The sequence below is a fragment of the Mytilus californianus genome, unplaced genomic scaffold, assembly GCF_021869535.1.
Source record: "Mytilus californianus isolate M0D057914Y unplaced genomic scaffold, xbMytCali1.0.p SCAF_7, whole genome shotgun sequence".
NCBI classification, from domain to species: Eukaryota; Metazoa; Mollusca; class Bivalvia; order Mytilida; family Mytilidae; genus Mytilus; species Mytilus californianus.
In genome coordinates this window covers 93,347,062-93,363,052 of record NW_026262723.1, presented here as the reverse complement: position 1 = coordinate 93,363,052, position 15,991 = coordinate 93,347,062, and the positions used below count along the sequence as shown (strand labels likewise).

Here is a 15,991-nt window from a genome sequence, read left to right as displayed (position 1 = left end):
CTGTATGTTGACCTCGCTTTTTCATTGATTTTTTCACTCCTTTTTGGATTGTTGTCACATCAGCTTTTATACCCCCCTTTTTAATACCTAGCTAGTATTATCATTATGTTAAAAGATAAAAGATTTTTAAACTTGTAGTTGAATCATTCTTTAATAACATTTTAATATAATGAATGCAAATGACACAAGTTAGGAAATGCCTTTGATGACCATGTAGATTTAACATATTAACGAAATCAGTATGCATTCAACTCTAAAATTAAAGGGAATTCTCTCTGATTTCATTGCATGTTACTGACGTCACTCACACAGACATTGTTTAACAATAAGATTATTGTGAAGTTCAAAATGTAAGCATAGTCTATTAATATATGGAGAATCCATATTATACTCAACCAATAATCGATAAAATTAAATGGTATGAACGAGGGTCACCAATGTAAACAAACAGACTTTAAATAGCCGTAGACATTTAAGTATCTCCCACATGGTCAGTCGGATGGAAAAGGGGAATTTATGGTTCAGTTTGAACTTCTATTGTTATAATCCTCAGCCTATATAAATGCTGATAAGTCTAGCCATGGTATACAACAAACTAGCAATCAAGACTTGTACATCTTACCATGGAAGACACAATATATTGTGATCGATCATTTATGGTGGGTTTACGGGTAATATGAATGCATCATATAATATCAAATGGTTGAACATTATTGTTAAAGTAATAAAGTAAAATGAAATCATCAGTATTGTCTAAAATTGTTCTAACATTTAAGTCATTTTTGGAGAAGAAAAATAGTATTTAGTAAAGTTTACCATTTCGATTTTTTCAGTTCTTCAAATCTTTTAGTGTTTTAGATGTTTTATTTAAATGTGTATGGATTGGAATAGGCCTAAACTATCTACCCTGTGACGGTGATGGTTATTCTATGGACAAGCGAATCTGCATGATATACTATTGTTTACGTCTAAACCATTTGTGTTGTTGGAATTAATAAATCATGCAACATATATATTAAAAAGGCAGTACCAGTTTTGAATTCAATTTATTGTTTTATGTCAATTGGAAAGAGACTTCTTTTTCAAGACTAATAACTGCTATCAAAGCGCTATAATTTGCTATAGTTTTCTAGTATGCACATTTATCGCTCGCTATATTCATATTATCATGTTTATATGTGTTTACCTTTTAGACGCTACAGGAGAATATAAACACGACACAAACAGTTTTGACAGAGAATTTACAAATGCCAACATGCCAGTGGAGTACGTTTGCATTTTTGTTGATAGGTGTTCCATTATGCTTTTTCCAGATTAAAAGTAGAAAGAAGGACCAAAGATGTTCTAAAAGATTAGTCAATTTTAGAATTGTAAGTTTTTGTTTATTTGATTGAAGGAAATAAAACTTTATCTTTGTCTTATGGGCTTTTGTTATCTGTACATTTTACTTTCAATTAAATTTTTATGCAACAAAATTTCTACTTTTCCTAGACGGTTGTACAATGTGATCTATCCAAAATGTTTGAAATGCAACCCAAATGGTATGAAAAAAAAACTTGATATATACCGTTAAAAAGAAAGAAGCGAAAAAAATTGTAGCTTTAAGAAACTTTAAAACAGGTAAATGTGTTTTAAAAAAAGATAAAATATTCACATATGTTCAAGTGACTTATTTTTTATTCCGTTTTCAGATCCTCACAGGACTGATCGCTCTTCTAACAACATGTTACATGATGAAGAACATTCAGGAAATGATTGGAGAAAATGGCAATGTTATGGGAACCTTTACATCAGTTATTGTTGAATTCGAGATGGTAAGTAGAGGATATTCCACAATGTGACAGTTTTCTAAAAAAAAAAAAATTATTGCATAATAAATCACGAGCTCATTTTTAATCATAACTTGCATTAGATTTAATTCAAAAAGATACATAATTTTGGATAAATTGAAATATATGATAAAAATATGTGGATGAATGTTATATGAAATTATATTTTCAGAAATACATCACAAACGGAACTATGAATGGCATTTTATTTGCATTGTATGTGCTATTGGTACTGACTACACTGACGCAAGCATACCTTCATTGTTCTACAACGAAAGAACAGAAATCTCAATTAGAAGAGGTAAGCTGAAAATAGAACTTCTGTTTAAATATTTTTTAACTTCCAAGGCGAGTACTAATATACTTGAATCCCCTTTTATCTTCATTCTTGAAAAATCTCGCCTAAAACAAAAATAAAATCCCAATTCTATCTATATATTTCTTTATTCATATAATCATTCAGTAACGTTTTCCATTAGTGTATTGATGTATTTTATTTATTTATTTTAGGAATCGACCTCAGAGAGAAGCGCATCTTTATTTTCCAAGCTTACTTTCGGATATTGTACAAAGTAAGTGTATTAAGATTGAATTAACTAGTTAGTACATATTTTGTTTATCAAAAATATATCAGAAGTTCTGTTTAACAATTGCATGGAAAATGTCCTCCAGATGTTTTTGGTTATTTTTGTCATTGGGTTGTTGTCTTATTGACGAACACTTTTTCTGAGAGGTAATGTCTTTGTTTTTCCATAATATGCAAAACACGCGACACTTAGGAGTAAACGCACAGAGTTCTGGGCTCGGAATCGGACTAATGTGTCCGAGTTGGCTACGTACTGTTGCCTTGTGAGCTAGGATCTAAGATCCGACTATATGGTAAAGTACAAGGAAAGATGTATGTATATTTATGTAGTGTTTTTCACAGAAGTTAAGTTGTAATTATTAAAAAAATCTTTACTTACAGACTTGTCATGAAAGGATACAGACAAAAATTAGACAGAAAAGATTTATTTCCATTGAATGAAGAGGATACTTCAGCATGTGTTGTACCACGATTTGAAAAATACTGGAATCAGGAAGTTGATTATATAAAAAGGTGCGTTGTATATCTTCTATCTCTTAGATAACCTTTTTGACATTACCAGTTCGAAAATTAATACTAATGTTGAATACTCTTGAAATGTAAATTGATATCAGAGACATATAATACAATATGTCTCTGTTGATATGAATCGATAGAATGATAAAGCTTTTTAACAGGCAGTTCTGATACATGACATCTGATTTTCCAATATATATTTTGCATTCTTAAATTTGCAGAAGTTGTGTTCTTTCAACAACAAAGAAGACGGACAAAGGAAACGAAGTATTAAAACAACAGCCACAACTTGTTAAATGTTTATTAAAGGCGTTTGGACCATATGTACTAGGTGCAGCTATGCTGAATTTACTATCAAGTATTTTTGGATTGCTCACTCCTTTTGTCCTTAGGTATGTAAGAAAGGTAGACAAAACTTATAGCATAATTACTTTTATATTCATTTTCACTGAAACTTGTCAACTTTTAAGCATCTGTGAATTTTTTCAGTAGCTGTTGTTGGCTATAACGTGTATTTTCACATACCAAAACAATATATATATATATATATATATATATTTTATTTTTAATATACGTTAAGCAACCAATAACCAATCAACCAATCTAAATTTTTTTTGTATTTTGCAGATTATTAATTCAGTTTACTGAAGATCATACCAATGCATTGTGGGAAGGATATATGTACGCTATATTGATGTTTGGACTCACCATTGGCAAAACCATTTTTGAAACTCAACAAGGACTGAGAAATTGTAGCGGTGAAAGGCGTATGTGGATAGCAATTTCATCAGTCATATACAAAAAGGTAAATTCACTATATCTTTTGTCAGAGATAGGGAACAAACTCATATTCCTCTGATTATTTTTTAATAAATATTCAAGGAAATGATGAATATTAAGAGTAATATATGGGAACTGATTTAGGTGAAAGAAATTATTTATTAGATGTAATGGACATTACAAAATATTCTTATATCCATTTTCTTTTTTAGACCCTAAGACTTTCCAATTCAGCAAAGAAATCTTCAACATCAGGAGAAATAGTCAATCTGCTGTCTGTAGATGCTGGTAGAATTTCTACTTGTTTCCATAACATAAATTACCTCTGGACTATACCATTTATGTTCTGTTCCACGCTGTTCTTACTTTGGCAGACGCTTGGAGTATCAGCATTCATTGGACTTGGCATCGTGATTGTTCTCATACCTTTTAACTCGTTTTTGGTTAAAAAAGGAAAAGATTTGCATGTAAGTCAAATATTTTTTAACATTTACTTTTATTTTTAATCAACAACGTAAATCTCGTGATATTAATTCCAGTTAAATAAATTTCTAATTAGTGTTAACGCATTTGGAAAAAAATTACAAAAAACTATTTACAATTATATAGTATTTGAAAAATTAGATTGATAATTGTGAATTTAATTAAATCTTTTTCAGTTAGAGGTTATGGATTTGAAAGACAACAGAGTTAAAATGATGAATGAAGTTTTGAATGGCATTAAGGTGAGTTTTTCATTTCGGCATGCATTCGACTTTAGTTATACAAATTCAATATTAGATATATATATATATATATGTGTGATGTTTAACATAACAAATAAATAAAAAAAATTTTTTTTTTTTTAATTATGATTCTATTAAACTGACCATAGATAAAAGTATCTACAAATTCTTTGCGGTTAATTGCTCAGATTTTTTTCTTATAGGTATTGAAACTCTATGCCTGGGAAGATTCTTTTGAGAAACAAATATCAACGATCCGTGACAAAGAAATGGGTGTCATCAGAAATCAAGCACTTGTTGGTACCTGTATGCATTTGGCATGGTGCTTGACTCCATTTTTGGTAAGTTTTTAAGTTAAATTTTCGAAAGTGCAATATAAAAAATAATATCTCAAAAGATAATTTAAAAAGTTCACGAGTTTTTCAACTTAAATTACGAAAGTAATTTTCAATAACAAAACATCAGATGATCTTTAAAGTGTTTTTTTTTTCATTTTGTTAGGTTTCATTGGGGACATTTGCCACGTATGTTCTGATCGACCCTGAGAATGTGCTGACTGCTGAAAAAGCTTTTGTGGCGATGTCTTTATTTGGAATGCTTAGCTGGAATTTGAATGCATTGCCTCACATTGTAAATCATTACGTACAGGTAATTACTTTATATCAATTCACAGAACATTTGAAAATATAGAGTATGAAGATAAGATATTGTTAATAAGATTTTAAATCCAACAGATTAACTAACTATGACAATCTAATTTTGAAATTGTTATTGTACAAAACACTGAACTTAAGAGCTTGTTATTTTACTTAAGATAAACATACTTCGAATCTACTGTAACAAATAAAAATGGCATTTCGTAATTTATGATGACATAGACTATTTCATTTGGGATGGTACATGAAAAAAAAAATGACTGCAATATTTTAAGAAGCAGGGATATTTTATGTAATATTTTGAGAATTCAGAATTACAATTTCTTCAAATTCTTTAAGCTCTAGAGTTTACAATTTTGAAAATCCAAAGATAAGATTGGGGTATCGAGAATCCTGGAAAATATAATTTTAAACATAGAACGTTATTAATTTTAGGCCAATGTTGCTTTGAAAAGAATCCAAACATTTTTGAACAAAGATGAACTTAATGAAGAAGCCGTGACAAGAAACTCTGACAACAGTAAGATTATTAAGAAATATGATATTTTAATTCATTTGAAATATGTATTATCAAATGAAAGTTGATTTAAAGATATATTAAGTTCATGTGTAATTTCAACAATCTATGTTTCTTTTTATCTTTACAATATTGAATTTCCCACACATTTTTCATTTATATCAATGGAATTTTTCATCTTGCCAATGTACATGTATTTTGTTAATGAATTTCATTATCTTACATAATGAATAAAACAAATGGACAATATTTAAAAACGCCAAACAAAAACACTTAGTCTATTACACTATTCAATAAAAATGATATGTTATTCCCTGTAGAATATGCAGTGGCAGTTGACAGAGGTACATTTGCATGGAATAAAGAAGATGATTTTACCTTGAATGAGTAAGTAGAAAATCTTATATAATATTGCATATTAGAGAAGATAACGACCAGTATAGCAAATACACGTATCAACAACTTTAAATAAATTGATTACCAGATTTTTTTGTACTGACCACTGTGTTGTATTAAAATTATGAATGTATCCATAAAAGCTTAATTTAGTAAGATTGTTATTTTTAATTTAAGCATTTTTAAACGGCCTTTAAAAAACTTTTACCCTCCACAACTTTTTGTCAAGACATCTGATAAAGAAAATAACAATTACATATATAAGCCTTGCTCTTCTCAAGACCCAGTTTATAAATATTTCACTAGAGTCGCTAGTCTTTTACCTAACAAGAAACTATAGTCGTTCATACATTATAACATCCGGGTGTTTTGATTTTCAGTATCAATGTCCACATACCAGAAGGATCATTCGTTGCCATTGTAGGATCTGTTGGTTCAGGAAAGTCATCCATGTTGTCTGCTATTTTGGGCGAAATGGAATCAATGTCTGGAAATGTCAATCTGAAGGTTTGTTATATATTTATTTCTATTTCATAGTCTGTCAACTTTTAAAATACATCTGATAAAATTCATTCTGTAATGATTTATTCTTTTTTTTTTAAATGTACCCTAATTATTCGTGGTTGGAACCTTTACCTTGAGTGTTTTCTAACACTTATATTCTCATTATAGGGAACAGTGGCCTATGTTTCTCAACAAGCCTGGATTAGGAACACATCACTGCAGAAAAACATTTTGTTCGGAAAAGGCATGAATAAAGGTGAATACAACGATATCATCAATGCCACGGCACTTCGTACTGATTTGGATATGTTGTCTGGTGGTGATCAGACAGAAATAGGTGAAAAGGTTCGTAAAAACATCATTTGTACTTTTATTGTTGGCTTAAGAACACTAGAAGCTATGAAGACATATTCAATGAAACCCGCGTATGTTTCCAATTAAATATAAAAAAAATATAAATTACAATATTATTAAAGGACAAAACTATTATTAAAGACAATGTAATACAGAAAAAAATGAAATTTCTAAGATACAGTGTATTGGGAACAGTTATTAATCCAGTTTCTTTACATACATATATATATTGTGATTTTTAGGGTATTAATCTTAGTGGTGGACAAAAACAGAGAGTAAGTTTAGCCCGGGCATTGTATCAGGATGCAGATATTTATCTACTTGATGACCCCCTTAGTGCTGTAGACGCTCATGTTGGGAAACATATATTTGATGAAGTACTCGACAAGAAGGGAAAACTAGGAAACAAGGTATTTTGAAGTTTTCTAAAATTACACACTTGTTGGGAGATTATTCTTTACTATTACAATTATCTAATGCGCATATGAATTTTGGGGGAGCTTTATGTTTGTTTGTTTTGAACTATGAACCTGCTCCAACTCCCTAAAACAATCCTTTATTTTCGATTAAACTTAACCGACCAATTTAATTAAAATAACGATAAGAACCGAAAATGTCTTTAGTGTTCTTGTAAAAAGATCAATCTGGCTACCATAGACTTGAGACAATGTACACCCAAGCAATAACACAATAGTATCAAATGATCACATCAAGTGAAGCTATTGAAATAAAACATGTAGAAACATAACCTTCTTTTTCTGATTTTTCTGAGTTTGAGAAATTTAAATTTATAGTAAGCAGTAATGACTTAGATGTATGTGAAATATGTATTTTAGGTGTCAAAAAAATGTATGATATGAATCGGTTTTTAAAACAAGATGTATAATACTAATCACTCACTGTATAAATTTTATTTCTACTGAATTAAAGTATTTTTATTGTTGTGTAGTAAAGGAGATAACCTGTAAATTCTTTGTAATAAAAAAGATATATATATATATATAACATGGGACTTAAGTCAACCGTGGTATCAGTGATGATAATTGTTCTGTTCAATGTATTGTTGTTTTTATAATTTCGTTCCATTTTGCGAACACTTGTATATGTTCATTTGTAATTGTTGTAGTTGATGATAGTCCAATGTCTGGACTTTATTTCAATAAAAATTACTTACTTACTTACTTAATGTTATATTTATATATATATCAATTTTTATTGTTTTTGTAATGTTTTTCAGACAAGAATTTTGGTAACAAATGGAGTTAGTTTCTTACCCAAAACAGACATGATCATCACAATGGTAGATGGTAAAATCGGAGAAATGGGAACCTTTAAAGAATTAATTGACCATAAAGGAGCATTTGCCGAATTTCTTGACAATTATATGATTAACAAAGGAAGTGATAAGGAAGAAACACTATCAGGGAACGACGAGGCTTCTATTCTACCTGAAACAAAAGATGAAAATTCCAACACAGTGAAAACAACAAATGACATTAACGAAACAGATAATAAAACCGTGGATAAAATAATTGATGAAGAATCCAATGAATCAGGAAAGGTAAGAAAATTGAATATTTACTTTTATAGTAAATGCCTAAAAGAAATTATAAACAAACAAAATATTGGTAGTATTAATAAAACACACAATCCAAAATGATGGTATAAACATTATAGTATATCAATTGCTTATTTGCTGTGAATAATCTTTGATACGTTCTCAATAAAGATTTACCCTTTTTGGTATCTTTACTCCTTTTTAATATCATCTGTCTTCTTTTTTTGTCTCGAAAATTTGACCCTAGTCAGTTCAGTTGTTGTGTTTTGTTGTCTGTTGGAATTAATGCATGTAATATTGATTTTACAGTCCATACTTTCGCTCACTTGATTATCGTCAATTTGGTGATTAAGTTTTGCATGTTATCAATGCATTATCTATAAACTTATCAAAGCATACATATAATTTATTACTGAATTTCAGGCTAGAAGTGCAGTGATGTCGTTCTACATGAGTGCCATTGGTGTTCCACTTAGTGTTTTCATTATAATATTCAATATAGCATTTGAAATACTACATCGGTCTTCTGACGTCTGGATAAGCCAATGGACGAGTGACAATACAACTCATATTAATGGGACTGTTGATACAACACAAAGAAATATGCGTCTTGGTGTCTATGCTGGAATCGGAGCATTACAAGGTAATAATAAAGTTTTATTTAATTTCCAAAAACCATCCTTCTTTTTTTCGAAGTTACTTTTCAAGTCTTTAACATTCCTTATTCGGGACAAATACTATTGAAAATCAATCTTCTTATTGGTTGAACTTCAGATTATAATTTACATTACATTCGTCTTTAACGTAGATTTATAACGTTTTATTCAGGTTTTGTTTTGCTACTAGTTGGATATGGTGTCAGTACTGCAAGAATGAACGCATCAAGAAAACTTCATAAAAACCTTCTGAGAAACATACTCCGTTCACCAATGACCTTTTTCGACACAACACCAGTAGGCAGAATAGTGAATCGCTTTTCCAACGACGTTGCCAGGATAGATAACGAAATAATCTACCAATTCAAAGACTGTATTATCAGTGCTGCTGTTGTCATCTGTAATGCTGTGATTATATGTTTTGGAACACCACAGTTTCTCTGTGTTCTTTTGCCAATAACCATCCTTTACTTCATTCTTCAGGTAAATAATCATTAGTTACCATTTTTAATCATTGATAAATGGTTATTTAAAGATTTCATACGATTTTGTGCAAACAAATTTCAAGGTTTACTTTAATTCCTCATTCCTGAATTTATATAAAAAAATTGGACTTTCAATTTAATTTTCACTTCAAATGGAGCCGGTCGAATTCAATTCATATGATTATTTTTTTTTAAATTGTAGAGATTCTATACAGTAATTTCGACACAGCTTAGACGATTTGAGACATCTGCAAATTCTCCTATTTACTCCCAATTTGCTGAAACTATTTCTGGAACATCAACTATCAGAGCTTACAACCAGCAAGGACGATTTATTGCCGAATCAGCAGAACGTATTGATGAACATAAAATAGCTCAGAATTCAGCAGGAGGTGTAAGCCGGTAAGGATCTATTAATATTTTTTTATATTTCAATTGTGTTGAATATGCGGAAACATTATCTCCAAATAAAAAAAAAACAACAATCAAAACTCTTAAGGAAAAGTAAAATGAAGAATGTAAGAAGTTATAACTATATATGTATAGTTGATTTCTTCTGACCATTCATTTGTATTGTATAACTACATACATATTTCTTAAATATTACTTTACTTTTATAGATGGCTATCAGTTCGACTTCAGTTTATGGGAGCACTTATTTTACTGTTTGTTTGTATATTTGTGGTACTTGGAAAAGCTACATTGTCTGCAGGAATAGTAGGACTTATCATAACATATGCATTAGAGGTAGGTTGTACTTTAGACTCATTTTATAGATCTTTTAGATAGTTTGTTACATTCAATTTATTTTCTAAATGTTAAATGAAACAGATAAGATTTATGCAGAAGAAATTTTTTTTTCCAATAGATGCATTATTCGAAGCTTTAATTTATTAACGTGTTTTCTCGTTCGTATTGTGTCCTCGGTGAATTTTGACTCCAATTTAACGACTTAGTAAAGTATTTGTTTCTACCTGTTATTAATTTCTCCCTCAACTTCTCTACATCGCCAGGGAATACAAGAAGATTTTCCGTGCAAAAACATGGTAAACAAATTGCAGAAGACTATTCTATAGCGATTGATTTTTAATTATTGATAAAACATTGTTAAAAAGAGGCGAAAGATATCAAAGGAACATTCAAAACTAAGTACGAGCGAATGCATAGGGTAAATATTTATCTATTTTCTGGCGTACTAAAGATATATTTTTGTTTCAGATAACCGGATGTTTGCAATGGGTTGTAAGAGTAATTTCTGATTTAGAAAATAACACAGTATCGATCGAAAAGATTCAGGAATATACTGAAACTCCAACCGAGGTATATATACATCTTAACCTTCATAGATTTTTTTTATGTTTTTACATTTTTTTTTACAAATCTGTAAGGTTAACAATAAATTAGAAAAAAATTATTACTCAACGCTTATACTAGATTATTGAACACCACTTATTTTAGGTAAATTACTATTCATAAAATAGATAAGCTAGTATTCTCAAAGCCGTTTTTTATAACAATCCTATTCGTAGCTATTTGTGACCTTTGCGTTAAAAACTCTTCAAATAGAAAATCTGAAATTAATGTATTTATATTGATTATAGGCTGCATGGGAAATTCCAGAGAAGGAACCTAGTTCAAGCTGGCCAGAGATAGGATGCATTGAATTCCAAGATTATGGCGTAAGATACAGAGAAGGTTTAGACTTGGTACTGAAGGGAATTACGTGTACAATACAACCAAATGAAAAGGTAATTTGTCCATATTAATTTGACTTCATATTTCTTTACACATGCTTAAATGGAGACTTTAGGTATACATCAATGAAGCAGCAGCCCGATAACATATAAAAACCAAAAGACACATACACCAGTCATCTACATGCCTTCACTTATATACAGGTGTCTATACAATATGTCAATAACTAAATGATTTGGCTTTTACGAAAATTCTTTACACAATTTACATACGAAATTATACCAGAACATTAACCAATATTATAAAGTATTAGTATGTAATAAGGCTAATATAACATAAATCAATATGTTTTTCTTTTATTAGATTGGTATAGTTGGCAGAACTGGTGCAGGGAAGTCATCCTTAACAATGGCGTTGTTTAGAATCCTTGAGAAAGCTAAAGGGAAAATAATCATTGATGGAATTGATATATCAACTATCGGCCTTCATGATTTAAGATCTAAAATTACTATTATACCACAGGTACATATTCAAACCTTTTTAAGTACAGTTTGGTTCCAGAAAATTATATTACAGTAGAAAATTTCAAATGAAAGTTGTGCATTAGAAAACGCGGCATTAAACATGCCTCCACCTTTAAAATAAAAATGAAACCTAATGATAAAGGTTTAAGCCTTTATACCCGCACAAGTGTTATAGATATACAAAATATAAAATGTTTTAGTTATATTAATCCATCATTTATTATTTTATGCAATACTATTTTTCATTCGAATAAAAATAAACTTTCTTGTAGGATCCTGTCTTGTTTTCTGGGACCATGAAAATGAATTTAGATCCATTCGAAGAGTACAGTAACGAAGAGATATGGAAGGCTTTAGAACATGCTCATCTAAAGAAATTCGTTGATGGTTTGGAGGAAGGATTAGATCACAAGTGTTCTGAAGGAGGAGAAAATTTTAGGTAATAATTCTAACACAGTGCAACAATATTTTGTTTGAATGTGTATTTTGAATAAAAAATAAATCGTACATCAGATATCCATAGACATTATAAAAGGTTGAAATCATAATTGAATGTGATATTTACAGTAACGTTAATTGGAAATTAGAAAAATCAGATAGATTATGAACTTTAGTAATTTAAGAGAATCTTTCCGAGCTAATAATTGTAAAATACTTTCCGATTCGTGAAAGGCTATGTTTTAAACAAAAATACAAAATGATAATTTCTTTCCAATTCAAGTTTATACAAAAAAAATCATTAACGTTAAAATTACAAAAACATATAAACTAAATTTGAAAAAGTATTATACATATATTGTTTACCGTACAATCCTTCATCTGAATAAAAATAATTCTTAGGGATATAATTCAACTTTAAAAAGTCAATATTCCGACCTGCCTTTACGATCTTCAGGTTTGGAAATAAGACATTATGAGTTATACCGCTTTGTCCAAAAATGTTATTATTTCATTGGGGTTAAGATTGTTCTCATGTTGCTTGAAACATGTTTAAGAAATGTAAGATGATGATCAAGTGGAATATTTTTTTAAGTGTTGGACAAAGACAGCTTATGTGTCTTGCAAGAGCACTGTTGAGGAAGACTAAAATCTTGGTTCTTGACGAAGCTACCGCAGCTGTAGATTTAGAAACAGACGATTTGATACAGAATACTATTAGAACAGAGTTTTCAGATTGTACAATTCTTACAATAGCACACAGACTCAACACTATCATGGACTACACAAGGTAAAGAATAATAAGTGCCGTTTTACTACATATTATAAAACCGGTCGTCAGGTACTATTTAAGAGACTAAATACACATTTATTATAGACTGCATACAAACCAAAACTGGAAAATAATCATTACAACTTAAAACTAGGACAACTGCATTTTATAAATCAGATTGGTTGAGTGTTGCTTGATTAAGGTAAAGTGTCAAATAGTTCATGCATATTCAGGATAAGAACAAATGAACACTTAATGTATAGATCTGTTCCGCATGGATGGTTGACTGGGATGCAGTAAAATTTGGTTGGCCATTTGAAAATTAGGGACAGACATATTGCCTTGCAACAGGTCGCCTACGGACCTTGAGAGAGTTTTTGTAAATGGTCTATAACGTGCAATGAGCGTGACACTCACCTTATACGAATAGTCTCAATAGCAATCATATCACATCCCGTTATATGTTTATAAAGGACCTGAGTAATCTGCTAATAATACATAAGGTATATTATTCAATTCATTGTTCAAATAAAACTTGCAAACTTTGAAAGAGAGTTATTATTGAATCTAACGTTTCGAGAAACATAACTTACCCAAAAGAAAATGTCTTTATTATTATAACAACCAAATATTATTTCATATGTTTTTTTTTTTAGAATAATGGTGCTGGATGCTGGAAATATAAGTGAATTTGACACACCATCAATCTTATTAGATAACTGTGAAAGTATGTTTTATGGTATGGCTAAAGATGCAGGATTAGTTAAAAGCAATAGATAAAGATATTTATCGATTAAAACATATTTTGTGACTTGACTAAAGAGAACAGATTTTTGGTGGAAATGATCATGAACAGAGTATTTCATTTGAGGGACAAAAGGTCTGATCACATATCTTTTCCCGACCAAGCCAAAGTGAACGGAGTGGCTAACAGTAACTGACATACGGAAATCATTTCAGTATGCTAATGCTTTTCTTGCCATTGTTACGACAGAACTTTCAATAAGATTGAATTTATACATACATATCGTTTTCATTTTTTTTCATAATTTGTAAGCGAAGATCAATTCATGGATTCTATCAATCAATATTTCATTTCTTTTGTATATCATCATTATGAATATTTCCATTATTTCTTTTCCATTTCTATATTTATTACAATTTGTAGTTCAATATTTCTCTAGTGCAATATACAGTATCCTTTGTTATTTTAATGTATATCTTATAATTTTTTTAATTTTTAAATTTTTTGCAATATTTCTTTCTTAACCATTTTTTATTTTGATTTGTTATACTTTATCTCAATATTTCTTTCTTAACCTTTTTTATTTTGATTTGTTATACTTTATCTCAATATTTCTAGCTGGCATTTTATAGGGTACCTACCTTATTGTTATTTTCATTATTGAATTTGTTTATAAGAACTTTTACATTTTAAAATTATTATGTTTTATTAAACATGTGAAAATAAATTTGTTTTTTTTTAATTTTGTTGAAGATAATTATACTTCTTATTTATGTTGGCCTTTCATTTCCAAACTGTTGACTTATCCTATTTTTAAAACAAGAATTTGAAAAGGTAGCAGTGGTAAATGGTATGGTCTCTTAGTCATTTCCACCCCAAAAGTAAGACTAGAAATGAGTGAGGTATATTTGACTGTGTCGGATGAACAATTTTCAGTGATGCTGGTCATATTAAGGAGACAAAACGTTTCAGTTAGAGAGAGTAACACTAACACTGTCTGCACGTTAATCAACATTTGAGAAGTATGTCGATAATTTGTTACACACTTTTCAAATAACAAATCGACAAAGTAATGATGACAACCAAAACCTATTTGTAGTTCTGAGCAGTTTTTAGGATACTAATTGTGTTTCCGTGAAGAAGTCGATGTGAAACAAGACTAGTAATGCATTCAACGGTAATGCAGGTATTTTGCTACTTAGCAAAGAATCGCTTGACTATTTGAAATTAAAATATAAACATTTCTCTCTTTTTTTTAGTTCAAACATCCTTTGCTCTCTGTAAGCCCTGGTATAAAGTAGATTCTATTGTTTCAGCAGTGTCCTTTATCGATCACATCTTCTGAGTACTGTTTGTTAGAATAGTGTGCCAAAACATACACAGCACCATACAGTGCCTAGACATACACAGCACCATACAGTGCCTAGACATACACAACAAAAAACGCCATCGACATGTTTGACTTGCGATGTAAAAAACGAAGAAAAGTAGTTCATCTATGTTCAAAACTAGTAAATCCATATCGGATGTATACATCAAGAGAAAAAACTGAGGGAATCACACGAACTCAAAACGGATCGAAACTTTTTTGTAGACATGATAAGCATCGTCTACAATGCATGCACCACCCAACACTCAAATTCAATCTCACTTTTGAATTCACAATAGGGAGTAGGAGACAATATATAAATATACAGATCCGACGACTATTCTGGCGTCTCGAGATCTAAAACTCCGAAATATGTCCCGAGAGAGTTGAGACAAACTCGCATATCGAATCGGTCAACTAATATGTGACTTTGACATTTAATGAAAATAACACTTTTTAAATTCCTTGCATCCGAAGCTCTGGATGGACCTTCAACAAAAACTCTAAAACCTAAACATTTGAAAGTTAGAGATGTATAAATTTGTAGAAACGTTTGGGAGCTATATGACCGAAAGAGACTGACCTAAAAAGAAAAATTCATCTGTCAACTTCCGTTAGTCAACTTTGCCTGAGGAAGTTGGAACCTTATTTCTTAAACTTGTGCAATGTCAATATCAGTCGTTCTTCTGTATAGTCCTGCCGTTTGAGTTTTTGTTTTAGGAGTAGTTCATTTACAGTGATCACTAGCCTGTAAAAGCGGAGGTTTTGAGTTCAAACCCCGCTTGTGACAAGGTGCGTTCGACTCCGATCTTAATTGACAAAGATAACCCTACAGCTGAATATGCGGGTGGGTTTTGCTCGTTGCTGAAGGCCGTACGGTGAAATG

At 30.3% G+C, this 15,991-nt stretch overlaps 2 protein-coding genes across 2 annotated transcripts; both read left to right on the top strand.

Moving 5' to 3' along the window:
- The first annotated feature begins 623 nt into the window (after window positions 1-623).
- LOC127709565 (uncharacterized) lies at window positions 624-2,139 on the top strand. Its single transcript, XM_052215170.1, has 4 exons — window positions 624-671; window positions 1,194-1,370; window positions 1,692-1,814; window positions 2,002-2,139. The coding sequence occupies exons 1-4, from the start codon at window positions 624-626 to the stop codon at window positions 2,137-2,139; spliced, it is 486 nt and encodes a 161-aa protein (XP_052071130.1).
- Window positions 2,140-2,350: 211 nt separating this feature from the next.
- LOC127708649 (multidrug resistance-associated protein 1-like) lies at window positions 2,351-14,371 on the top strand. Its single transcript, XM_052213705.1, has 24 exons — window positions 2,351-2,401; window positions 2,797-2,928; window positions 3,153-3,323; window positions 3,559-3,736; window positions 3,924-4,178; window positions 4,371-4,436; window positions 4,640-4,777; window positions 4,938-5,084; window positions 5,528-5,612; window positions 5,930-5,996; window positions 6,386-6,512; window positions 6,678-6,854; window positions 7,106-7,273; window positions 8,101-8,424; window positions 8,845-9,064; window positions 9,250-9,560; window positions 9,765-9,964; window positions 10,183-10,309; window positions 10,781-10,882; window positions 11,164-11,310; window positions 11,621-11,779; window positions 12,054-12,220; window positions 12,815-13,009; window positions 13,648-14,371. Exons 2-24 carry the CDS (start codon window positions 2,804-2,806, stop codon window positions 13,769-13,771), a joined length of 3,780 nt encoding a protein of 1,259 aa, XP_052069665.1. The 5' UTR covers window positions 2,351-2,401; window positions 2,797-2,803; the 3' UTR covers window positions 13,772-14,371.
- Window positions 14,372-15,991: the final 1,620 nt, after the last annotated feature.